Source organism: Aricia agestis, chromosome 1, assembly GCF_905147365.1.
Source record: "Aricia agestis chromosome 1, ilAriAges1.1, whole genome shotgun sequence".
NCBI classification, from domain to species: Eukaryota; Metazoa; Arthropoda; class Insecta; order Lepidoptera; family Lycaenidae; genus Aricia; species Aricia agestis.
Genome location: NC_056406.1, coordinates 10,236,117 through 10,262,551, shown reverse-complemented (window position 1 = coordinate 10,262,551; position 26,435 = coordinate 10,236,117). Strand labels below are relative to the sequence as shown.

At 37.9% G+C, this 26,435-nt stretch overlaps 2 protein-coding genes across 2 annotated transcripts in view; both read left to right on the top strand.

Annotated features, from left to right (window-relative positions):
• The first annotated feature begins 7,888 nt into the window (after window positions 1–7,888).
• Window positions 7,889–22,448, top strand: LOC121726283 (arabinose-proton symporter-like). The gene is made up of 9 exons (XM_042113577.1): window positions 7,889–8,145; window positions 15,286–15,485; window positions 15,775–15,897; window positions 17,136–17,242; window positions 18,035–18,137; window positions 20,139–20,268; window positions 20,594–20,862; window positions 21,313–21,489; window positions 21,753–22,448. The coding sequence occupies exons 1-9, from the start codon at window positions 8,073–8,075 to the stop codon at window positions 22,407–22,409; spliced, it is 1,839 nt and encodes a 612-aa protein (XP_041969511.1). The 5' UTR covers window positions 7,889–8,072; the 3' UTR covers window positions 22,410–22,448.
• A 2,561-nt stretch (window positions 22,449–25,009) lies between these two features.
• Window positions 25,010–26,435, top strand: part of LOC121731599 (probable metabolite transport protein CsbC) — a 50,584-nt gene continuing 49,158 nt past the window's right edge. Inside the window, exon 1 of the mRNA XM_042121107.1 lies at window positions 25,010–25,300. Within this exon, the coding sequence (XP_041977041.1) occupies window positions 25,180–25,300 (121 nt within the window). The 5' untranslated portion in view covers window positions 25,010–25,179. The remainder of the gene's footprint in view (window positions 25,301–26,435) is intronic.

Genomic DNA, 26,435 nt, shown 5'->3' with positions numbered 1-26,435 from the left:
TATTTGTTGTTTTATTTACATCCCTAAAATAGTACTTATAAGATAAATATTAACTTGCCCGAGGGTGTGGTGGACATACATGTCTCCAACGCATCCGAAATAAGGCCTTCGCGAGCGTACAACTTGGCGCTCGCTAAGCTGCTGCTTGAGACGCAAGCGGAAGCCTGAGCATATTATTTTGCATTGCACAGTATAGTGCAAACGAGGCATTTAATACAGTGTGTATCAAAAATAAGTGATAATACTTTAGGGTGTGTACACTGTACGTGTTTCTTGTAGAGAGTTCACTTTGAAAGTAGCAGCACTGAAAGACGAATTTTTTTTTACCGACTTCCAAAAAGGAGGAGGTTATACGTTCTGCTGTATGTATCTTTTTTTTTGTATGTTCAACGATAACTCAGCCGTTTGTGATCCGATTTTCAAATTTTTTTTTGTGTTGTATAGGATTTAACTCGAATTTGGTACCATGTTCATAAAAATGGTGATCTGATACTGGGATCCTGGAGGAATCGAGGGGACTCCTTGAAATTTGTAAGGAAACACATAGTGATATCAATTTTTTGTGAAGCATTCAAGGATTTACCTTGAATGCTACCAAATGCTACCAAAAAGTAAGATTTCGCACCAGGTTATACCCTGGATCCGAAGGTACCCAACAGAACTTTTGAATCCTTATAGATAAAGGTTCGGAGATTTCGGCGTTGTTTAAACAACTGAAAGCATAAGCCAACACATCAATTTATTTGATCATCATCATCAAAATCATTATTATGCCATGGGTCATCACATTATGACCCAATTATTGATGCTTTTCGTGATATTCTGCATCGAAGCAGATGTTTTTGATGATTATTTCGCTGTTAGTGGACCGATTTTCAAAATTCTTACATTGTGACATTGACTGAACTCACGATAAAATTAGCTGGTACCGACTTCAAATAATAAAGACTGTACTTAGTATGTACAGAAATAGTTAAGATTTAGACGAATTCTGAAAAAGGCACTATTATAGAGTAAGAGTTATTTAATATTTTTTAGTTCATATTATTATTGTTTTTACCTTGGAAGTCGGTTTTAATTTTTTGTTAAAAAAAATAATTTCACTTTTGTATGGGCAAGGGCCCGAGCGTCACGAGTTACTTTATACCGAAGTGTACGGAACCCTTCGTGCGCGAGTCCGACTCGCACTTGGCCGATTATTTATTTACTTTACTAAAATCGTTCGGTTTATATTATTATAATAAAATTATACAGGGTGCAACAAAAATAAGTGATAATACTTTAGGGTGTGTATGTGTTCCTTATAGAGAGTTCACTGTGAAAGTAGCAGAGCTGATAGACCAATTTTTTTTTTCACTTTTGTATGTTGCCCATACATACAAAAGCGCCCGAACGTCACGAGTTTCCATGGGGAAACTCGTGTATGGACAAAAGTGAAAAAAAAATTTGGTCTTTCAGCGCTGCTATTTTCACAGTAAACTCTCTATAAGGAACACATATACATTATACACCCTAAAGTATTATCACTTATTTTTGTTACACCTTGTATATTATGGCAGGCATTAGCTATAAATTTTATAACTAATGCCTGCCATACACGCTACGGTCTACCGGAGCGGTCCACCTGCGCGGGTATGCCTGCGCAGGTAGACCGGAATGTGTGTGGGAATAGACTAGAGCAGTGGTTCCCAACCTTTTATTTATACGGGCCACAAACATGTTATGGTCTTGGTGTCGCGGGCCGCAACAAAACGGGCCACAAATAAAGTCTATTCCCACACACATTCCGGTCTACCTGCACAGGCATACCTGCACAGTGCACAGGTGGATAATTATAGTCCGCAGTGCAGAAATTCTTGGTGGAAACAAAATATAAATATTATGTAAAGTACAAAAATTGATACACGTTTCGGATTTTCGCAGTGTTGGCAGCACCTATGTTGCTCACCGTCAAGTGCCTAAAGTTTTACTTTATTTGCCTACATTAAAATAGCTGTTGCGGTAATGATAACTGGCAGTTACGTAGTTATCAACATCACCACATACGTCTGGACTATAATACATATTAACGAAATAATAAATGAGTCATCAAAACACAAAGAGTTCGTGATTATACTTGCAAGCAGTAATCGCGTTGATAAGCCTCCTACACCTAGTTTTTGTTGTTACATATAAGTAACATATTTATATAGTTATTTACGTGTGCAATATGATATAGGTAATTGTTCGTCTACCTAATATAAACCAAAAAAGAGCATTTGTACCATAAACTTAATATACCTAGCGGAATAGAGCAACAATCTCGAGCTGTCAAACAAAACCGAAATTGGTTTCATCTGTGTGTAAAAATATGTGTACGTATACACTTACACAAGCATGATTGAACATGATTTCTATGAGATTAAATTGTCAACGTGCGGCACGTGCCGACTGGACGTCACAAAAAGAGTGCTGCTGTCATTGTGATACATGACAGCAGCACACTTTTTTTGACGTCTGGAAGTGGTGAAACAGACCCCTAAATGTGTGGAAGTGGTGAAACAGACCCCTAAATTTTTTTCACACTCAACGCGCCTGAAGAAGTTTCAATACAAGGGATTCATGCACATCCTAAAGCAGTGGTCGTCATACTTTACTGGCCAAGGGCCACACATGACAATTTGAGTGCCAACTGCCAGCACAGGGCCGTAGAGTATTTGAAGGGCGCTTCAAAAGCGGTTCCACATTAATGCCTTTTTTACCTACCTATCTACCGAGTAAAGTGGCGCACAGTGACGGTTAACTCTCGGCAATTTTTTTTGGTCGCGAACATTGTCACGCCATTCTACTCGAGGGGCCTATGGGCTATGAGTGAATTGCTTCACGCCAAATACCTTATACCATTTTTTAATTTTTATAGATAAAAGTACTAGATAACTAGATCAGATACTTAGTAGGGACGTCAACATGATTCAGGGGGGCAGCTTATTAAACATTAACGAAAACCAGGCAGAATTGGCCAGTTATAAAATTATTTAATGTTCAACTAAATATGTGCTAAGTACGTACTACGTAAGTAATGCATTAACTACCTACGTAGTACGTAACTAGTATTTAGTTCAACATTCAAATAATTTACTTTGTCGTGGGCCGCACAGATAACGGCCACGGGCCGCAGCCCGCAATTTGACGACCACGGTCCTAAAATATTATCACTTAATTTGTTACACCTTGTATATAGATTATAGGGTGTAACAAACCTAAGTGATAATACTTTACGGTGGTCGGTGTGTTATACTATATTATAGATAAGAGTTCGCTGTGAAAGTAGCAGCGCTGAAAGAACAATTTTTTTGTGTGATTTGTTTAGGCAAGGCCTAAGCGTCATGAATTTTCCCATACAAAAGTGGAAAAAAACTTACTCTTTCAGTCCTGCTACTTTCACAGTCAACTATACGTACACATCCTAAAGTAGGTATTATCACTTCACTCTGTAGTAATGTAGCTATGACGCGACGCTATGATGCCGCGCTTAGAAATATTGTCTAGGTACTAAATGTTTAAATATTAATTAACTTTAAATTTTAATTTAATAAAGATATTGACACAAACTTCATACATTTCTGGATAAACTCTTTATTAAATTAAAAGTTACGTAGGTACTTTACCTAATCAATAAAATATTATGTCTTCGAGTGCGGCCGTATGTATTTCAAATTATAATAAACATAGATAATAATAGATATTTTTATATGGTGTTTTCCTGGATATTACAAAAACCCGAAGAAAATGTATCGCGCGTGCGGTTGCTTAAAATTCATCGGACGTGCTGACATGGACGAGGAAAACCTGATGAAGTGATTACTAAGCAAACTCGTTCGGGGATTCCTCCGTAGCTGAGAGCTCTGATACTGCCTGTAGGCTCTGGTATGGGGTAATATGAGTCCTGGGTCCTGTAAAAGTGAGCTTCCCAAACAATATAGGTACCTATTTGTTAAAATCTTTTAATTATTTACATACGTACGTAAAATAAATTCCTTACAAATTAAGTACAATGCATATTTTCCGCTAATATTAACAAGGTAGGTACCGAAAATGATAGTTTTGCCTGTAAACTGTAAACCATCATTATAATATTATTATTTATTAGTTATTAGACTATTACATATGTATTAGGGTCAACCCACACATCGTCGGTCGTACCACAACCACACGACAATCACACCACGTGGTCGGGCGTATATTTCGTATTGTAAATGAACTGAGTCATTCACACATACCACATTTTGCAGTCGTTGTCGACCACTTGTGTGATACCGACATGGGCGTACCCAGGTTCTGGGCCAGGGGGGGGGGGCAAATTACCCAGGTTCTGGTGCCAGGGGTGGGCAAATCACCCAGGTTCTGGGCCAGGGGGGGGGGGGGGGGGCAAATCAGATTTTTCATAAGCTAAGTGTTTATAAAGAATAAAAAATTAATAATTTTAGTTGTAAAAATATTGTATTGCAAACAAATGGCAAAAATTCGTTCTTAATTTTTTATTTTTATAGATAAAAGTACTAGATAATATACTTAGTAGGGACGTCAACATGATCCAGGGGGGGGGCAGCTGCCCCCCCCCCTCGGTACGCCCATGGATACCGACCACATCGCAACCACAACGTTGCGTCGATGCAATGACAACGCGCGCACACCGCCCGCGCTCTATCCCCTTCTCCGTTTCATTGACTTTCGTACGTAACCACATCGCAACTACTGGCGAGAACGCAACCACGTCGACATTTTGTCGGTACCACAACGCAATTCTACAAAAAGCTGCAGCGACACCCAGGACCCGATCTAGCCATTTAGCCGCTCCAGGCAAAGATCATTTTCGCCGCCCTTTACATATACAGGAAACATATTTGTTGGGGGAAAATGGGGGGAATATTTAAGTAAAATACTCAAATATAACCACTAGCAAACTTAAGGTAGGTTAGCTGGTAAAATTCTCAAACTTAAGTGGTGGATGGCTAGGTTGGAAGATAGGAATAAGTCAATTTCGCCGCCCCTCATTTTCGCCGCTCTGGGCAAATGCCCGGCTCGCCCCCCCTTAGATCGGGCCCTGGCGACACCATTCACACGTAACCACTGCTTGACGGCATTTTGTCGTTGCGACGTGGTGTGGTTGTGGTATGTGTGGGTTTAGACGACGCCGCAACTCCATTACGTCAAAATTCGTTTATCGAGTGGGAACCGTAATTTTATTCGGAATAAAAAGTATTCCATGTCCTTTCCCGGGAATCCCGGGACTCAAAGTATCTAAATTTCCCGGGATTTAACGTGTTTAATTAACTCCATGCCCGGCAAAATCGGTTCAGAGGTTTGGGCGTGAAGTGATAACAGACAGACATATTAAATTATACATAATAGGTATGGATGTTAGAACGAGCTACTAGAAGTGTATAATATTAGAAATCCTATCTCCTTTTGTAACTACTTACAGCTTGACTGGATATGATGAAAATTATCAATAAGACTAGAGCACAAATTGCGCAAAGGATCTAGGTGTTGGGTTTAAAGTGGGTATTGCCTTCCTGACTCTTTGCTCGAAAGCCTTTAAGAGTTTCTAGCTTGGATACTGGATAGATCATACTTTTTTAATTTTTTTGGGATACTAAATATAGCCGCAAACGTAAGTAAGTTTATATAAAATTTCGTGTCAATTAGGTACGCGAAAAAATCCTTCTCATTTTTCACTTTTTTCGCGACATTATTTCTAAATTAACAGACAGTTTTTAGGGTTCCTTAGTCAACAAGTAACCCTTATAGTTTCGGTCTGTCCGTCCGTCTTTCCGTCTGTAATTTGGCACGAATGCACATATTAATGATGCCGACAAAATGGTCCATGAAATCTTAAAAAAATATTTTTCTTATGGTACCTTCTCTACACATCAAGCGGGGATGATTTTTTTTTCGCGTCAACCCCATCGTGTGAGGTGTCGTTGAATAGGGTTTTTAAAAATATTATGAGTATTCATAGATCATTTCCGATTTAAGGTTCGCGCTCACTTTGTCGGTGCGTGTCGGGGCTTGCCGGGGCGGATCGGGGCTCAGCGGCCAGCTCAGCGCAAAATGCGCTATAGCACACTATTGCCGGGCCGGGCCGCATCGCATTGACAGATTTTGAGTACTTTGGACAGCTCCAGTGTGACCACTCTTAAGTCACTCGTGACTCGATATATCAAAAAAGTTGCTATATCCTACTAAAATCTACTAGACCGTGTTTTAGATTCTACCGAAAATCTACCTTTATTAATCAATGTATTCTACGTGGTTGAAACTAAAATAAAACTAAAATGTTTATATGGACTGTCTTCATTATGCATTTTATTTTTTTATATTATTTGTTATATAATATCGATCTTCCATTAAAATTTTGGACTACTAAATCGTCATTCATTTGACCTCAAATCTACCAAAAAGTGGAAATCTATGTGAACTGTGAAGTGTGGTCACACTGTTGCCAAGTGGAAATCTATGTGAACTGTGAAGTGTGGTCACACTGTTGCCGGGGCGCAGCGGGTTTGTCGGGCCTTGCCGGGCCTTGTCGCATTGACGGAAATCCGCTGCGCCCCGACACAGTGTGCGATACGCGCATCCGCTTCCATACAAATTGTATGGAGGCGGATTTTTGCGATGAGCCCCGGCACGCTGAGCCCCGGCACGGCCCGTCTCAATGGGCTCACTCCTGGGAACCTTTTGTGAAATATTAAGTTTTAAAGTAGAAAAAAATCGTTAGAGTCCAGTGTCCCCCCCTTTTACCAGCTAAACGGTTGCTTCTGGAAATGTGAAAAAATTCACGGAAGTAGGAAATATGCTGAATTTAAAAGAAAAACTATCATGGCTAAGAAGACTTCATAAGTTATTGAGTAATAGTCGGTCAACTAATAAATGTATTCGGCAAAGTATAAAGGAACTTTTCGTTCAAATTCCTTTGAAAGTAACTGAGATGATGTTGTTAGCAGTTCCGTAAATAGCCTTTTTTGCGCCCTGTGCGAGCTTCTATATAACTGCACCTTTGTTTTTTAACAGACTTCCAAAAAGGAAGAGGTTATGCGTTCGGCTGTGGATATTTTTTTACTACATTGGGAAACATCTCTGGGCGCCCCAGAAGCGGTGCGCATGAACTTATCGGGAGCAATTCGAAAAATAAGGATCTGTCTGGTCTGGCCATTCTTGCGCCCCCCAGAGTCTACGATTCTATCTAGCCCTATTTACGGCACTGGTTGTTAGTAGTGTAAAACACGTTACAAATGTACTTACATTCATTGACCATACAAAGAGCCAAAGCCAATGCGTGGCTTGAGACGCACTTGGCCGGTTTTTTCCTTTTTGCTGTAACATATCAATTTCTTTGGAGATAAAAATATATGTTATCGTTTCAGCTTTCAGCCTTTGTGTGAAACCGCGATTTCTTGTGCCTAATTGCATCGTTTAGGTACCTTTAATTGTGAATATTTTTAGGGAACAATATACCACCGGAACTCTACATTTTGACGCGATAAAATAAGTATGTCAGCCTCATAGGTAAAATAAACTACCTACGCATATTTGCAATTAATAAAGTAAACTGTTGTTTTGTCGTTTAGGTACCTTTAATTCTGAATATTTTTTCGGAACAATATCCCACCGGAACTCTACATTTTGACGCGATAAAAATAAGTATGTCAGCCTCATAGGTAAAATAGACTAGGCATATTTGCAATAAATAAAGTAAACTGTTGTTTGAGGAAGGAAAAACGTTATCAGTTTTACTTGCGTATGGAAATTAAATAATGTACTCCGTGATCGGAATCACTGTCAGTATGTGACAGACGGTTAAATATTTAGGCGCAGCTGTCCACATGTGATATGCGCACGAGCAGGTAACCGAAGAAGACGCGGATAAGAGCATTTAATATTCGTATATAATGGAAAATATTTTTCGTAACTGAACTGTTTATAAAGAAATTATTTCTAAGCCGTAGTACAATTAAAATAAAGTACATTTTATGTGATCAATGAGTAAAAGTTGTGTAAAGTTGAGAGAAGTTCATAAAAATTAAAAAATAATGACAGTGGTTAATCCCTTTTGCCTGTCGGGTGTGAGGGGGTTCATTCATCAGGTGCTTATTGTTATACTGAGTGAGTTTTTGCTTATAAGTTTTGTCGATTTTATTTTGCTCCATATTTGTTTATCAACACAATAATTCATGTCATAATTCATTATAATATATCAATTCTTATGATTAATTTATTGATTAAGTACTTATATTTGATTTTCAAGTTTTAAATAATATACTTATTTAATTTTATGTGCAGTATGTAATTTACATACTTACTGCAAACCAAATTAAACGATCATCTTGAGTTGGTCGGGCTTTTTTGCTTACTACTTATACCTACTCTTTTGCGTAGTGACAATTCCATAATAACCGTTTTTCATGAAAGGTGCTAATATAACAAGTAAATTACTACCAAGTAATTCGCAATTGAGTGCCAAAACAAATTTACTGTTGATTGTTACTTATATCGTTTATTTCTATTAATATTTTATACTTTATGGTCTGCTCGTACGCAACGTACTTAATCTATACTTTAATAATATTATAATAATAAGAGTATTATAATTGGGAAGAGTTTGTTTGTTTGAACGCGCTAATCTCAGGAACTGCTGGTCCTATTTGAAAAATTTTTTCAGTGTTAGATAGCCCATTTATCGAGGAAGGCATAGGCTTTATTTTATCGCGCTAAGACTAATAGGAGCGAAGAAATAGGGGAAAGTGTGGAAAAATCGGGAGAAATTATTTGAAATGGCTTATTTGAACGCGCTAATCTAAGGAACTACTGGTCCGATTTGAAAAATTATTTCAGTGTTAGATAGCCCATTTGTCGAGGAATGCTCGACAAATGGGCTATCTAACATAACAATATTAACATAACATGAACTTATCGGGAGCAATTCGAAAAATAAGGATCCGTCTGGTCTGGCCATTCTTGCGTCCCCCAGAGTCTACGACCTGTGCCTGGGCATCGGTGGCACCGCCCTATTTACGGCACTGGTTGTCGAAACTTGGACGAAACTTTTATGATTATCGCCTAAACTATTCAATCTATTTTGATGAAATTTGGTATAGCAATACTTTCAGTCTCGGGAAAGGACAAGGGATACTTCATAGATGAAAATAGGATACTTTTTATCCCGGAAAATATACGGTTCCCGCACAATAAACTTTTATGATTCTCGCCTAAACTATTTAATCTATTTTGATGAAATTTGGCATGGAGATAGGAGATACTAATGTGAATCTGGGTCAAGGATTTTTTTTTGTTCCGAAAAAATGTGCGGTTCCCACACAATATACTTTTCTGATTTGCGCGTAAACGACTCAATCAATGTACGGGAACAACTATAAACTAAAGTCCACGCGGACGAAGTCGCGGGCAACAGCTAGTACTTAATATTATTAAGATATAAAATTTCAATTTCTTGCTGGTATAATATATTACTAGCCATTTGACCAAGCTTTGCTCGGTATTCAATAAAACACGAATAAAATGACATTTTCTAAAAATGATTCCTAGCTATACAAGAATTGCTCGTTTAGACGCAGCGCAGACGACAGACTATCCGTGATGCACTCTTTAGTCTGTGGAAATAGCATATGCAGAAACGCACACGTCTGCGCTGAGCATCGTGTCACATGTGCGTTAATGCATATAATTGCATAGGTCTATTTCCACAGACTAAAAAGTGCGTCACGGATAGTCTGTCGTCTGCGCTGCGCCTTAAAGAAAGATAATAATATATTGCATAATAGGCAATATAATATATTAGGCCGGTTAAAAATAAATTATAAAGATGAAACGACACGAGTTTTAGGGGGGATGCCGGATGCATACCTTTTTATTGATGCGCAGGGGAAATCCTTTATGGGTGCCCCGGGTTGGGTCAGTTAAGCTGAAGGCTGAAGCACCCCGGGGGTATGTGGGACTCCCGACGATGGGCTTACCCACTAAAACCACCTGCGGTTTGCCTTCAGCCGTACCTATACGCAGGGATATACTGGATCTGTCTATTCTTAGTCTGTCTAGTCTTATTTATTTGGAGGTTCGCATAGCGACGCCTCCGCACTCCCGTCCTACGCCAGCGGAGCGAAACGGAGGATGGATCATCCTCTCTGTTCCGCTCCGCGGCTTCTTTCTGCGAAAGGACGGTTTCACAGGAAGAGACCGCCGCCTACCAGGCCCCATCGCTCTCGAGCATGCAGCGTACCATGTTCGCGAGCGAGAGGTCTCCACCTAGCACTGCCACGAGATCGTGGCGCTGCGCGGCCCAACGATCGCACACATCAAAGGTACGCTGGGCCATATCCTCCGCAGCGCCACATTCATGGCGGGCTGGCGTTAGCTCTCTCCTGGCAACCCTACACAGGTACTCACCGAAGCACCCGTTCCCGGTGAGCACCTGTGTAAGGCGTTAGGCGGAAGGTGAGGGGTTTCTTCTTGCGACGTATCCACGCTGGACGCAAAGTTCCACCTTCGTAGCAACCACTCTTGCCCCACATTTCGCACCAGCGAGAGCTCCTCCCAATTCGGTGACTCACCGAAAAGTGACCTCCTCTGTGAAACAAAGAGGCGTACCTCGGCGAGCACCATACCGGATGCATACGTACTCAGCCATTCTTAGTGTGTCCGCGGAGCCCTGGGGCTCCGCAAATCCTCTCCGCTCCTCGAACAATACATGTTTCTCTTTAGAAATGTCATCAAACACTGCACTACTGGAGTCACCCTACAAGACAATGCCAGTCAATGTTTCGATGCAAAATCCGTTATGATTACTATCCAATTCTTGCCGCAGTAGCTGAAACAGTTGAAAGTTCAAACTTTTTTTTTATGAAGTCAGGGGGCAAACGAGCAAACGGGTCACTTGATGGAAAGCAACTTCCGTCGCCCATGGACACTCGCAGCATCAGAAGAGCTGCAGGTGCGTTGCCAGCCTTTTAAGAGGGAATAGGGTAATAGGGGAAGGTAGGGAAGGGAATAGGGGAGGGTAGGGAAGGGAATAGGGTAGGGGATTGGGCCTCCGGTAAACTCACTCACTCGGCAAAACACAGCGCAAGCGCTGTTTCACGCCGGTTTTCTATGAGAACGTAGTACGTAGAACGTATTTAGTTTGGGTTCCAAAAATGTTGCTGTTAAAAGGGTTCCGTCGCCAAAAAAATTTGAGAACCGCGGTTTTGGTGTTAAAAACTGACCCTAAGGGTGGATTGCACCAGATGCGTGGTTATAGTTACAGTCAAGGTCTTACAGTCAATAACTTTTATGGTTATAGTTAAGGCTAACTTAACTTTGACCACATAATTTGACAGATATATCTGTTGCTGGTCCGACAAGGCTAATGAACGTAGGCGGAGGCGCTGCTGGTAAAGGACAACTGTCAAAAATTGCGTTTTTTTTATGATGACAGCGAACAGGAACTAATCCTTTTTTCGCCACGTTCATTTAAAGATGATTTAAACTTTTAAAGCCTTGTCGAGCTCTAATGGTTATCGTTAAATATTGCGTCCATTATTGACTTTAACCAAAGATTTCACATTTTGCATTGTAGTTAAAGTTACAGTTATAGTTATAGTAAGTTGGTGTAACCCACCAGTATTTAGTTTAGTATATTTTTAGTTTAGCTCATATAATATGTACATATATATAAACAACCTTCAAACCTTTTGGCGATGACAGCGACGGTGTGAGGGTCAGCCATGGTGTTGTTAGAACTCTGTAAACGTTGCAACATTTCCTCGGACCATAGACTTAATATATACTGTCGTCGGACAAACAATTTGTTTACTCTCAAATAAACCAGGCATAAATAGGCATTGAAACTAAATACTTAAATCTCAAATTTTTTTACTTCAATCCTTGATATCCTATAAGGGTTCAAGCAATGAAAAGTAATGGCAAAAGACGTAGTCTCGAATATTCCGAGACTAATTAATTAGCCAAATCGTCAGCAATTTTTGAGCTTTAGCCAGACTAATAAAATTGAAATAGTTTTTTTTATTTAACATTCAAATTCAAGTAGTACCTACTGTTTTATAAAGTAGTTCAAGGACCGCATGGATAAAAGCCGCGGGCGCAGGTTGGTCTTCATCAATGTTTAACCGAGAACAGAGAATAATAGAGGAGGTCTTAGACCCAATTTCACCAACCTCTGTTTGTTAAATCCTAACAAAGCATTACTTAACGGACCTTGGAAAATTAAACAGACTGTTAAAATACTTATGTCCCACAGTAAAAATTTAACAGCGGATTAGTAAATGCAATGTTAAGTGAACAACGAGAATATTATTGTCTTTGAAAGTTGTTATTTTGACTCATACAACAGCCGGTTAAATATTTAACGGACCTCCATAGCAGGAATTAAATTTAACACCGTGTTAGGTGACATTAGGGCATGGTGGAACGCTCGATAGCTCTAACAGGCCATTAACTGATTTAACAAGCCATTATTTATTTAACATTGCTTGATGAAACTGGGTCTTAAGGTCATTGATTTAGTTTACGAGTAACGACGGGTAACCAAGACGAGAACTGCATTTTCAGTGATTTTACACCAACAACAAATAATTATTTTCTGCTTCGTAGATATTATATTGAATAGATTATCTGAATAATATTTACGCCATTAGTAACCAGAACTAGGTACAAGAACAGTGGAATAACCCAAATTCTAATAACAACTTATAAAAACTTGAACTTATTGTTAGCTTTTGCGGTGTGGACTGCAAGCTCGGCCGCTATACCATAATATTTACTTTTGTACGTGGAAAATCCCGTTGACACTTTTTCGCGTGAAGCAAATAAGTAATAACACAATCTGGCATCACCACTAAAGGAGTGAGCACACTGAGACGGGCCGTGCCGGGGCTCAGCGTGCCCGGGCTCATCGCAAAAATCCGCCTCCATACAATTTATATGGAAGCGGATGTGCGTATCGCACACTGTGTCTGGGCACAGCGGATTTCCGGATATAGGTCAAGTAGCCTATTCGCCGCGTACCTTGCTGAAATTGTATTTAGTATTAATTTTTCGCTGTTATGCATTCGTGTACTAACCCACAAAAAATACGTTAAATGAGTTATGAATGTAGTTATGTTCTTTAGATGATTTAGAACAAGACTGCATTCAAAATTTAACAACAAAAAAAAAATATGGGTTAGGACACTAATGCTTAACAGCGACCAATTTGCCTTATCACAATTAGACAAGCGACAGTCATTACTACCTGAAAAATAAGTGAAAAAGGGTATTCTGCATCTTCTCTCCCTTTTCTCTATAAAATTACATGTAGGCATAACTTTTACTCCGATGTGATAAGTTCTGTTGTTCTCTGTGAAGAGACCAACCCTCATAAATACTCGTTTGACATTCCACCGTCCTCCGATTAGTCACAAATCACAATACACAAACACTAAAATCAAGGTTATATCAATCTACAGAAAATAGCCGTGCAGATTTTCACAAGTACCCACCAAGTAACATTCGATTTCATTGCCATCCATATAACACTAAAATAGTCCTAGTATGTTGCCAAGCTATTATACATAAAACGACTAGATCACGCCCGTAACTCCTTTGCGCCAAAACTCGTTTTTCGCGCGGGAACCGTATATTTTTCCGGGACAAAAAGTATCCTATGTCCTTTCTCGGGACTCAAAGTATCTCCATGCCAAATTTCAGCACAATCGGTTCAGCGGTTTGGGCGTCAAGAGGTAACAGACAGACAGACAGACATACTTTCGCATTTATAATATTAGTATGGAGGTATGGATTAAAGATGGATTATAATTATTTATTATTATTATCAGCCTACAGTGTCCCACTGCTGGGCAAAGGCCTCCCCTCTCTCTTTCCAAAGTTCACGATCCTGTGATGTTGGCCACTCTTTATCAAACGCGCCACCTTTTCTTGGGTCGGCCTCTGTTACGCCGACCAGTCGGTAGCCACTCCGAAACTAGACGCGCCCAACTGTCCGGGTGGATACAGGAGACGTGCCCTGCCCCTCCACTTAAGGCTAGCTGCCTTTCTGCCGGATTATAATTATTATTATAAAAATGAATTGTTTTCCTATATATCGAGCTGTGATTGTTTTCCTATATATCGAGCTGAAAATGTGAAAATTGGTGGATGATACAATTTTTTATTACATTTTTTCGGAATTACTAATATTATAAATTCGAATGTTTGTCTGTCTGTTTGTCACCTCTGCAGTCTGCACGCCCAAACCACTGAAACGATTTTGCTGTTTGGTATGGAGTATTTTGATTCCCGGGAAAGGACATACGATACTTTTTATACCGGAAAAATGCATGGTTCACGCGCTTAAGTGCAATGTGCAGTTTAATATCAATAATTATAAACGCTCTAATAACTAATTTATTAACGTTTTATTCATACATATTTAGAACGTTACTAATTTGTCGATAAATAATATAGTAAATGGTTTTATATGTTCACGGTTAATAATATTACTGCTTGGAAAAACCAGACACAATAGCTTATCTATAATTGTTATCGCGGCCGCATGTGGCCTCTTGGGAGTTAAAGCACTAATACCACTTTTTCCAATAGATGATAAAACCTTTGAATATATTTTAATTGTTTATATAAAACTATGTAATTTTTTATATCTGAAAGCTGTTATCACGATGACGATTCACCATCAAGTATCAAGCTTTGTAGCGTTCTTAAATAAGTGGAACTTTTCATAATAAACATCATTTTCTTCAGTAAACATTCCAACGCTGTCCTTCTGGTTGGCCTTCGGTTGGATGTCCCGTTTTCTGGATTTATATACAGGGTGTAACAAAAATAAGTGATAATACTTTAGGGTGTGTACGTGTTCCTTGTAGAGAGTTCACTGTGAAAGTAGCAGCGCTGAAAGACCAAATTTTTTTTTCACTGTTCTATGGGGAAACTCGTGACGCTCGGGCCCTTGCCCATACAAAAGTGAAAAAAATCGTCTTTCAGCGCTGCTACTTTCACAGTAAACTCTCTACAAGACACTATTATCAATTATTTTTGTTACACACTGTATAGGCAGTATAGGCCATGGCCTATGGGTGGCAGCGTCCTATGGCGTCGGTCAGCGTGCTATGATGGCGGCAAAATTAAAGTGGCCTTTACTCATAAAAAATATAAAACTAAATTGATGTCTAAAGTCTAAACATCAACTGAAAGTACGAAATTTCCACGCCCTTTAAATTTTATGATTTATTTTTCCAGTAAACATCCCAACGTTGTCGTTTGGTCTGGCCTTCGGTTGGGTGTCCTTGGTCAGTGGTGAAAATGGCGAGGGGGAGGGGGAGGCGGTGGTAGCTGGTGTCACCACGTTCACGGCCTGCATGGTGGGAGTACCACTTAGCGCGTGGGCCATCAGCATCGGGAGGAAATTCGGTATCATCGCCACGTCATTCCTGTTTGTGGTGAGTATGCAAACTTGCCACTTGGAAAAATATGGTGAGTAAAGATAATTTCAAAGTTCTTTACTTTGAAATTACCTTTACCGTTCAGAGTGTGTCTACATTCTGTAAGTCAAAGGCTCGTTGTTAACATAATCTTAAACGGGATTATGGAAAGTCATGCCGTTATTGCAAATAGTCAGCCTTATCACCTTCTTACAGCTAACTAAAAACCGTCGAATTCCAAATAACTTGTATGTTGTATAGTATTTATTGCAATTCAGTTTTGTTATTCGATAACCACCAATTTCAGCTATGCTGGTCCCTGAAGCTGGCAAGTGGCAGTATTGGGATGTGGACAGTCGTCTGCGCACGAGTTGTTGCCGGTCTGGGAGGGGCCTCAGCCTGGGCGTTGGCACCATTGTTGGCTCGTGAGGTAACTGTTTGACTATAATAGTTTTTGGTAACAAGATAAATTATAATATTAAGAGCTCACCTGACTCTAAAAATCAAACATCGTCCTTCCCTCTTCACACTCACGCCCGTCTTTCGTATGCCAGGTGAAAAAGGACGGCGCGGAATCATCGCCGAGTTAGTTTTACTTGAATAAAAGACGAACTATAATGATTATGAAAAAAATGTTTTGAGCAAATTTAGGTTTTATCAATACCTTTTCAGATATTAAAAAATATTAAAGAAAAGACAGCAAACTTCGAAGATCCAAGCAAAAATGTGTCTAAAACAAGGTTTTTTGTAAAAAAGAAACTATCGAGCATTTTTTGAGTAATCGTGTTTTCGTCTTGAGCATTTAATCTTTATGAACTGAAGTTACTTGTGTCAAAAAATCAGTTTTCTAGACCATACAGATTTTGAGATCTAGGTTAAAGTATGTAGTCAAGTTAGGGTCATATGGCCTTTCTGTGATGGTAGAAATCAGATAGCAAAGTGCGGTTGCCGGGTAGAGACTAAAGAGTGGCCATTTTACTATAGCTGCTTGGCTACAATCTCACTAAAATATTGGTATCTCGTATCTTCATTACGCACGTGAATCGGGATGTGAAGGTGGAATTTAATTAGTAGAAAATTTACTAATTTCTCCCTAACCAGCTCTACCAGATAACTTTAAGACGATACACCAGGGGCTAGAGAAATGAAAAAGATGTACGTGTAATATCCATAGACTTAATATATTATGGTAATATCTATAGCTGTCTCCCTTACCTCAAGCCTATACCACAGAACGTGATAGAGACAACTGCAGAAAATCAACGATGCGTTGTCCCCTGATTCCTTCTCCAAAACTTAACCGATTTAATTACTTTTTTCATTAATGATTAAAGAAAGGCTTGAGCTGTGTTCCTATGTTTTGTTTTTTTTTGTATAATCTAGTCAAATCTGTTTTCTGGACGTTTGAACACAGCGGAAAATCTGGCCATTTTTTTGGGTTTGTGAACGTTCATATCTTATTTAATAATTAAATTATGAAAAAAAAAGAAAACATAGGGACATTGTATTAGTGGCCGTAGATATTCCGGAAAAAAATTATAACTTTACACTAATATATATTCTGTGACTCCACTAGCATTATCCAGGGAGGAAACATGGGAAAAAAGGGCGGTGTGGACTCCTCATGACTTCATTTTAAATGTTCTTAATTCTTTGTGTCCTCTTCAGATGTGCAGCGACAAATACAGAGGAGCTGCAGTCTCGACTCTGCCCTTGATGCATAACCTGGGGATCCTACTGATGTATATAGCCGCTGACTCTGGTTTGTCACACAGGTTGGTACAATTAAAGTACGGAAAACTTTTGTAACAACACTTATATTCGAAATGCGAAAGTGTGTCTGGCTGTTGCCTCTTCACGCCCAAACCGATGAAATCATTTTGCTGAAATTTGGTATGTAGATACTTTGAGTCCCGGGAAAGGACATAGGATACTTTTTATCCCGGAAAAATTAATAGTTTTCTTGCGACAAACGAATTTTTGTGCAAGGATGTTACGGGCGTCATCTAGTGTTTACCGTAGTTTAGGAATAAGAATGAAATATAGGTGATGAATTTTGACATTTTACTATTTACTTATCAGCTACATTGAGTAGGTAAGTGAAAATAATGGACAGAAATTTCCAAATAAATAGTCGAAGATTAATATCTCAAGCAGGAATCAAAAATCTAAATATGCACGTAAGTTTCTTAGAAGAAAATTATCCTCCAATCTTCTCTAAGTTGAAGAATAATAATTTTATTCTGAGAAACATACATAGTAAATCTAATTGAGTAGAAAAAGTAGATCGACTCAAACTCAACACAATATTATGTAAGTACCTAAATGTAGCCCTGGATATAAGCTATAATATTATATAAAGTATTTACGTTTCCATTACCTTAACAATCACAGTAATATTTAGAAGGATCGCAGAATTTTCCTAAACGACAACATAAGAATAGGATAAAGGCATTTAATAATAATGTTTTTGTTTGCTTTTCCTCCTTGTTCAATAGAATCTTTAGTATAATGCTTCAGAATAATGCTTAGAAGCAAATTATAGAGTAGTTTTAATTTTGTTACAGTACAATATTATGGACGTGTCTTGGAGTGTCTGTGGTCCATTGCTTCGTGTCACTTCTTATGCCTGAGTCTCCAGCCTTCCTCGCCGCAAAGGGCAAAACTGATGTGAGTTTGATCTAAATGTAGTTAACGCCCTCCCCCTACGGAGATGCCGCAATTTACCGTTTTTTAACCACTTCCGAAAAGGAGGAGGTTATATGTTCGTCTGTTTATTTTTTTTTGTATGTTCAACCATAACTTCGCCGTTCGTGGACCGATCTTCATGATTATTTTGTTGTTGTACAGGGTTGAATCCGAGGTTGGTACCATGTTCACAAAAATGGTGATCTGATGATGGGATCTATGAGAAATTGAGGGGACTCCTTGAAATTTGTATGGAAACATATAGTGATTTTTATTTTTTTAAGCATTCGAGGCAAATGCTATCAAAAAAACAAGACTTCGCACCAGGTTATACCCTGGATCCGAAGGTACCGAACAGAACTTTTGAATCCTTATAGATACAGTTTCAGGGATTTCGGCGTTTTTTAAACAACTGAAAGAATAAGCCAACACATCAATTTGATTGATCATCATCATCAAAACGATAATTATAGCATGTTTCATCACATTATAACCCAATTATTGGTACTTTTCGTGATGTTTTGCATCAAATCAGATGTTTTTGATGATTATTTCGCTTCCTGTGAACCTATTTTTAAAATTATTATGTTGTTGTATAGGATATGATCTTAATTTTGTATAACAATTACGAAAGTGATGAGCTGATGATGAGATCTATGAGCGATCGAGGGAAATCCTTGAAATTTATCAAAACACTCAAAGTGGTTAAAATGTTGTTTCTAATAACTTAAACATTTGTTACGAATAAGAGAAATTTCATACGAAGGTGTCTCTTGGTCCAAAGCCACTGAACAGAAGTCCTGAACCCTTAAAGATAAAAGTTTGGAAATTGCAGCAGCGCTTAGATAACTGCAAACATTTACCACAATATCGCTTACAGTATGGGTAATTATTATTGGTTATCTACGAATAAAGCCTTGCCTTGTAGATAACAAAAAAGAGTAAAATTATTATTTTTTAACAAAAAATTGAACCCGACTTCCAAGGTAAAAACAATATTCTTTAAATGACCTAAAAAGTATGAAATAATTTTTATAATTGATTAGTGCCTTTTTTAAAAATTCGACTAAATCTCAATGAATTGGTTCTGGACTCAATATTTATTCTTTCGAAGTCGGTACTGGCTAAGTTCTATGTCAAGTATCTCAGTTCTGGGCTGGTACTGAATTCAAAAGAATAAAAATTGAGTACAGAATTCGTTGAGATTAGGTCAAATTTTGAAAAAGGCACTAATCAATTATAAGAATTATTTCATACTTTTTAGGTCATTTAAAGAATATTGTTTTTACCTTGGAAGTCGGGTTCTATTTTTTTTTAAATAATAGAGCCTTATTAACTCATAATTTGAAAGCTACAAAATTGCAACGCGGCAAATGTAATATGGTCAAGATCGTTTGCTCAGGGGATGGCCTTAAGGATGCTATCACAAAAATTGTTACAAAAATTAGCAGATCAGTACGAATATCGACGTTAAGTACATTAAAATAACATTAAATTATATCAGCGCGCCTTGTACAGTGGCGGTTAGGACGCTCGCCGCGTTCTTGATAGGCCGAAAATGTATGAAGAAATTTGAGAGCGTTTCTTACCGTACATAGTAAAAATTGAAATTTGACTTTTTGCTTCCATTAAATAAACTCACTATTGGAAAATTTTAGAGGAGACTACGCAAGGACATAGGCTATATTTTGTTACGGGAAAATGTACGGTCGTTATATTTACGCCAAGGTATAGTTTCGTATAATTATATTATTATATAATCATAAGCGTTTTATAATTTTTTTAAAGAACTGTTCCACTGCTGGACAAAGAACTCCCCCCCCAAAGTCTTCCAATCCTCTCGCTCCAACGCAGCCGTAGGCCGGCCGGGCTCGTATTTGTCTAGCTCATCGCGCCATCTTTTTCGAGGCTGGCCACGGCAGCGTCGTCCATTATCTGGTACACATTCTGTGGTGATCGTTTTCATACTCTTGATAATTTTAGGAGGCGCAGAAATCGCTAGCGTGGTTGCGCGGTATGTCCCCCGGCGACCCCGCGCTGAGCACCGAACTGGCGACCCTGCCCACGCCGGAGCCCTACGAGAGATCGCCTTTCGGTCTAGCCAAAGCTATGTGTAAGTTTACCCAAAGAACATGGATCATTGGATGATAGTATTCAACAACGGGATTCAAACAAGTGCCTCAATTATAGTAGAAACGAAATAGCAGTAGGTACATAGTACAGTCTTATAATTATTTTTATCGTGATGTAGAAAGAGCTTAAATAGCAATATAACTTCCTTTCATACCAGAGTATGAAAGGAAGTTACCTACGCCGCAGCCGCCGGCGGCCTATTTCCCCTTTGACTTACGAATTTTAACCCCTGAAAGATAACTTAACTACTTACAATTAATTTTACCGCGATCGCGCGATCCTATTAATTTCTTTTTTTCTTGCAGTACGTGATCCTCGTCGTAGAAAAGCGTTTATCATCGGAACCGTTGCTATAGTCGGGCAGGAGATGTGTGGAATACTCGCCATCATGCAGTACGCTGAGCGAGTGTTCATACTGGCAGGGGATGTAAAATCTGAAGCTACAGTTGTACCGGAAGATACGGAGGTCCTAGAGTCTATTACGTCACCATCCCGTCATGCGGTGATTCTAGGCGCTGTTCAGTTTGGCTTCTCAGCGTTTGCTTTGTATTTGGTCGAACGTGTCGGCAGACGGGTAAGTTTTTAATTCGAGCCTGGACCCAAGTTATACTTAGGCGCAGCGCAGACGACAGGCTATTCGTGACGCACTTTTTAGTCAATGGAAATAGAACCTATGCAATTATATGCAGTATCGCGCCGGACTTCTTGCGCGTCGTGTGCGTTACTGCATATTATAATAATTGCATAGGACCTATTTCCACAGACAAAAAAGTGCGTCACGGATAACCTGTCGTCTGCGCTGCGCCTTAAAGTGCGTAAAATAATATGAAACTTTCTGTTTCTTTGCTGTCATTTTAAACCAGTGGATTTGTTGAGACTAACGAAATATCAAGTGCAAAACTTTTATATTCGACGCATGAATCACTTTTCTTGTCAGAAAAGTTTAAAGCAACCCTCGAAAGTCGAGATTTGTCTTATATATCTATAACATCTATTGTTTTATATAAAATATGCTCTTTTTCAGCCATTGTTGGTGACCTGTGCCGCGCTAACAGGAGCTGCATTAGCAGCCAGCGCGGCGTTGGTCAATGCGGGCAGCGCTCGGTTTGCTGCAATAGGACTAGCCGCAGCAGTGGCGGCAGATGCGGCCGGCCTTCAACCAGCGCCTTACTCTTTGTTGGCCGATATGTTTGATTACGAGGTAATTATCAACACAGTTTTGTCAGGCACGCGTTTTAATCACAAATGAATTGCGAACAAAATAAATGTAACGTTGGACTTCCAAAGTTCCAACTGATATGACACGCATTGTGTTGTAATAGCATAGTTATTACTTATTAGATTAAATGCTTTGTTTAATACTTTGTTCCTACGTTGTATTAATTTAACTGAATTTCTTTTGTCTGTTTTTATCAGTTTCTGGGCACGCGTGAATCAAATTCTTTTGTTTTTTTTCATTATCAGTTTCGAAGCTGCGCGCTAATGCTGGCATCGGCTGGTGCGAACGCTGGTAACACGTTGGAGTCAGCGATTTTCCCGGCTGTGGTGTCAGTGGGAGGCCTCACTGCAGCCCTGGGGCTCGGTGCCGCCGTCACACTCGCCTACGCGGTATTTGCAGCATGGACCGTTCCCGAAACCAAAGGTCGAACTCCTGAGGAGATCTACAAAATACTTTGCCCTAACTACGAACCTGATTGTGAAACTGGCGCGGAAGACCAGAGTAAAGTTGATCCATCTAACGATAACGTAGTAATGGACGAAAAATTATCGCTAGATGATAACTGCAAGATTGACCGAACCACTTCTAGAACAAAAAAATTCAATGACAAACGAGAGAAATGTCATCAAAATAAACGAGACCCTTCTTATCGAATTGATAAAATGAGCGACCGAGACGCTGACAGGGAAATTATACACAAGCAAATTATTAGCAACATGCTTAGCGAATCTTATTTAAGTTGCTGTAATATTCACAATAATAGTAAAAATGACACTGAAAAATACTCTAAAGACACTGCAGAAGATACGCGTGAAGAAGAGAAAAAATGCAAAAGCAAAAATAACATTTTTACCATAAAAACGTATTATAAACAAAGAGATTTTGACGATTATTTAGATTGATCATGGTAAAAGATGTAAAAATAAACTATGGTTAAACAGTATTAGCATTTACTGAACAAAAGTACAAAATCATAGATTTGGGGCTATAGACGGCATATTTATATTCAAGACATGGCAAAAAAATATAAAAGGAGTCAAGAAAAAGCCATAACGACTAATTCCAACAAATGCCCATAAAAAACAATGTTAAACAACGAATTCTGATAAGAGAAGATGCATGGAACGGCCCGTCGAGAAGCTTTGTTGATAGTAGAAGAATTAGTGGTAATAATTGTTGTATCCGAGACAAGAGAGAGAGTAGAAGAGGTAGATTTAATGAGTAACAAATGTAACGAGAATTAGCATATATGATAGTCTTAAAGCTTTAATTTATTCTAGGATTTTTAATAATATATTATTATTTTTAAATATAAAAAATCATTATTTATAAAAGATTTTGATTTAAATAATATCTATATATTAATACGAGTACGCAAGCGAAAAACTTTGTAACCCTTTTTACGAAAAATGGGGAAACGTACGTGCATGAAATTTTGCACAGTTATAGTTTATATGGTGAAGGAGTGCATCGAACTAATATTATTTTGAAATTATGCTTTTATCATACATGTTTTTAACAAATAAAACATTACACACACTACAACACATACACATGAGAAATGACAGATTTTTGAGTGACAAGCCTATACATACGAATTATACTCTTTTAATCATAGACTTATATAATATAGCATTATAAGTTTATGCTTTTAATCAGTATATATTATGTCTATGCTTTTAATAGTTGAAATCTGTTGACAACAAGTTGACAAATTGAAAATGGATTATAGTTTTTTTTATTGAATCTAAGATACTATTAGACAATGCTTACACGGCCAGCCTGAGATCAGCTAAGTCCCAGAGACAAGAGTTGAAAAAAAAATGATAAAGTCGATATATTTTTTTACAAAATAGTAGTAGTCCTAATGTCGTTGAAACTAAGGTCGAATTTCGACCATTGGGCGATCTCTAGTTTAGATAAATACACCATTATATTATGATATGATTATTGCGAAATAAGAATTAATTATCCCATATTTTATGATGTGAGATATTAGATAACTGTGTATCACAATAATATAATCCACAGTACACCATCTTTAAGTCACACCGCCCGAGCTAGCAGTAGGCACACATTAGCGTGATTTCAGATAACTTTAACCCATCAAGCCCCATAAGGACACCGGTGACCGCGACAACAACAGAATAACAATAGATTTCCAAGAATCCGCGATCGGCAAAATTATAGTGTCAAGTCCCACGATCGGAAAACTTGTATCCGTGTTCCACGGTTGATTTTAAGGGTTCCGTACCCAAAGGGTAAAAACGGGAACATATTACGGAGACTTCGATATCTGTCCGTCTATCTGTTTCTCTCCAGGCTGTATCATCTCAAGAACCGATATAGCTAGACTTCTGAAATTTTCACAGATTGTGTAATATTGTGTTACATATCTGTTGCCGCTATAACAAAAATACTAAAAACCAAATAAAATTGATATTTAAGGGGGGCTCCCATACAAGAAACGTGTTTTTTTAATGAATAATAAAATTAAAATACAATGATTATTTAAGGGGGGCTCCCATACAAAAAACACTTTTTTTTTCGGCCAATGGAGAATGTTACTTATAGGAATGCCAAATTGCTTGAAATTGCTTTGAAGTGATCCTTAATTATTCAAAAAAATATATAAACAGACGAACATAATATAACCTACTCCTTTATAGAAGTCGGTTAAAAATACAAATGAATAATAGGCCAAGTGCGAGTCGGACTCGCGCACGAAGAGTTCCGTGCCGCTACATAGCAAAAATAGGTCAACAATTGTGATTTTTGTTGGGAGCTCCCCTTATTTTTTATTTTATTTTAAATTATTATTAATTATTAAAGTACACATATAATTAAGGCCCTGGTGAAAATTCCCAGTGCCTACCTGTTGCCGTTTTTGATAAAGAACAAAAAAAGCCAAAAAAACACATTTATTGTATGGGGCCCGCGCGGTGTAATTGTTTTATGACGTTACAACTTGTTTTGCTTATAAATTGGAAACTAATTAACGTATCCAAGTAATTCTTTCAATAGTACCTATTTATTATTTTTGACAGAGAACATGGACTGCTAACAAACAATCAAAATTAGGTAACATTCTTCATTTTTGCTGTATAACGGTACGGAACCCTTCGTGAGCGAGTCCTACTCGTACTGCTCGAGCTCGAGGTTAAGTTTGAAGAGTAAGATAAACAAATATTAGGAATCGTGATAAGTTAATAGTACGTTAATATTACGACTCAATAATAATATTAAATCATAATATTATTATTTAGATGAGCCGTAGGATGTCTCAAAATGAACTTACTTACCTATTTTTTATTATTATATCATTGCTTACCTATATGTTAAATATTATTAGTGATTACAATAAAATGAAACTAAATCTCGGTAACATGAATTCATCGGATATTGACCTGTACATCTACTGAATGATATTTATATTGTGGCATCACGCTATGCTTGAAGTTAAGTCTTGAACTAAGTTATAATATTATGTAGTACGGTTCGAGTTCGCTCGGGCAATATGACGCAGCCACCGGCGCCTGCGCACACCACTTTTTATTGAAGTCTCGTGGCTCATACGTTAAAGTATTATTAAATTTACTTATTTTTCGATTTTTATAAGTTAATTTTAGAGACTATGTGGGTTTGAAAATAGAAGATGAACATTTTATACAAATGTCAAATATTAGTGTAAAAATTGAAAACAAAATTCGGACCGAAAAAATGACTATTCTCCCCGGTGTCAGTTTGTCTGCCTTCAGAGGATTCGTCCATCAAGTGCTTATTGTGATATTGAGTAAGTTTCTGTTTCTAGAATTTTACCTAACACTATAGCCGTCTTTAAAATCGTACACGTTTCCGTTTTATTTTTTAATGTTTTTTTTCATAAAATATTATCTGTCCCTTTTCCCTACTGATATTATTTACTTAAGTATAATAATACATATACAATATACATTAATAAACAAATAAACAGACAAAATTAACATAAGTACCTACATCAAATTTAGGGCTCCGTAGTCAACCAAGTTTTGTTAATTACAGAACCCTCAAACGGAAACCTAACCAGCAGATTTTTTGTATATTGGCATTTGGTAGGTTAATAGTTCCTTTCTAGCTCTGTTAGCTACCGCTTTCGAGATTTTTCGCAAATAAAAATGTTGTTCGTCTTATCAAAATGAAGGTAAGTACTCACAAAAAATTAGCTTGATAGTAATAAAAAAAAAATGTTCTAGGGCTTCCTGACTATACTACATGTAGTCAGGTAACAAAATATATTCCGATTTCTGAGCAATAAAAAACAAGATTTAATTTTTTTTGCCATTCGCTGTTTTCGTGAGATACGAGTAGCATATTCTACGCCTATTAATTTGAGTAGTTTGCAGCTGTAGGTATTAAAAACAACTTATTATTAAGTATATACAGCAAATTAAGTATTTGTTAAATGTCAAACATGTTAACATTTTGAATGTTAACAATAACAAGTTTGCCAGCTAAATAATTTTAGGTAAATACAGCTGAAAATCATTAAATAAATTTAAACGTTATCAAACTGTTGCTTATCTTCTTATTGAATTACCTTAATACTTAGACTTAAATTAAACTTAAAGAATTATCGCCGGCGAAGTCTAGAAATACAAAAGCTTACTAAAAAAAAACTACTTCTATGCCAAATTTGATCAAAATCTATTTTGAAGATTTGCGTGAAGAAGCAAACATGAGTACTCGTTAACAAAAAAAAAAAATCAAAAAATAAATCCAGTTTTATATAATACATTATACAACCAGCTGGATTTAGAAACTGAAACTTACACTACACCTAAATAATATTATATAGGTACTTACTGCAGATTTGGGTATATACTTAGTTTGTTCAGAGTTTTTTTTTTATGTAATGAGTTAATGACTACGATGCATTACGAAACAATTCA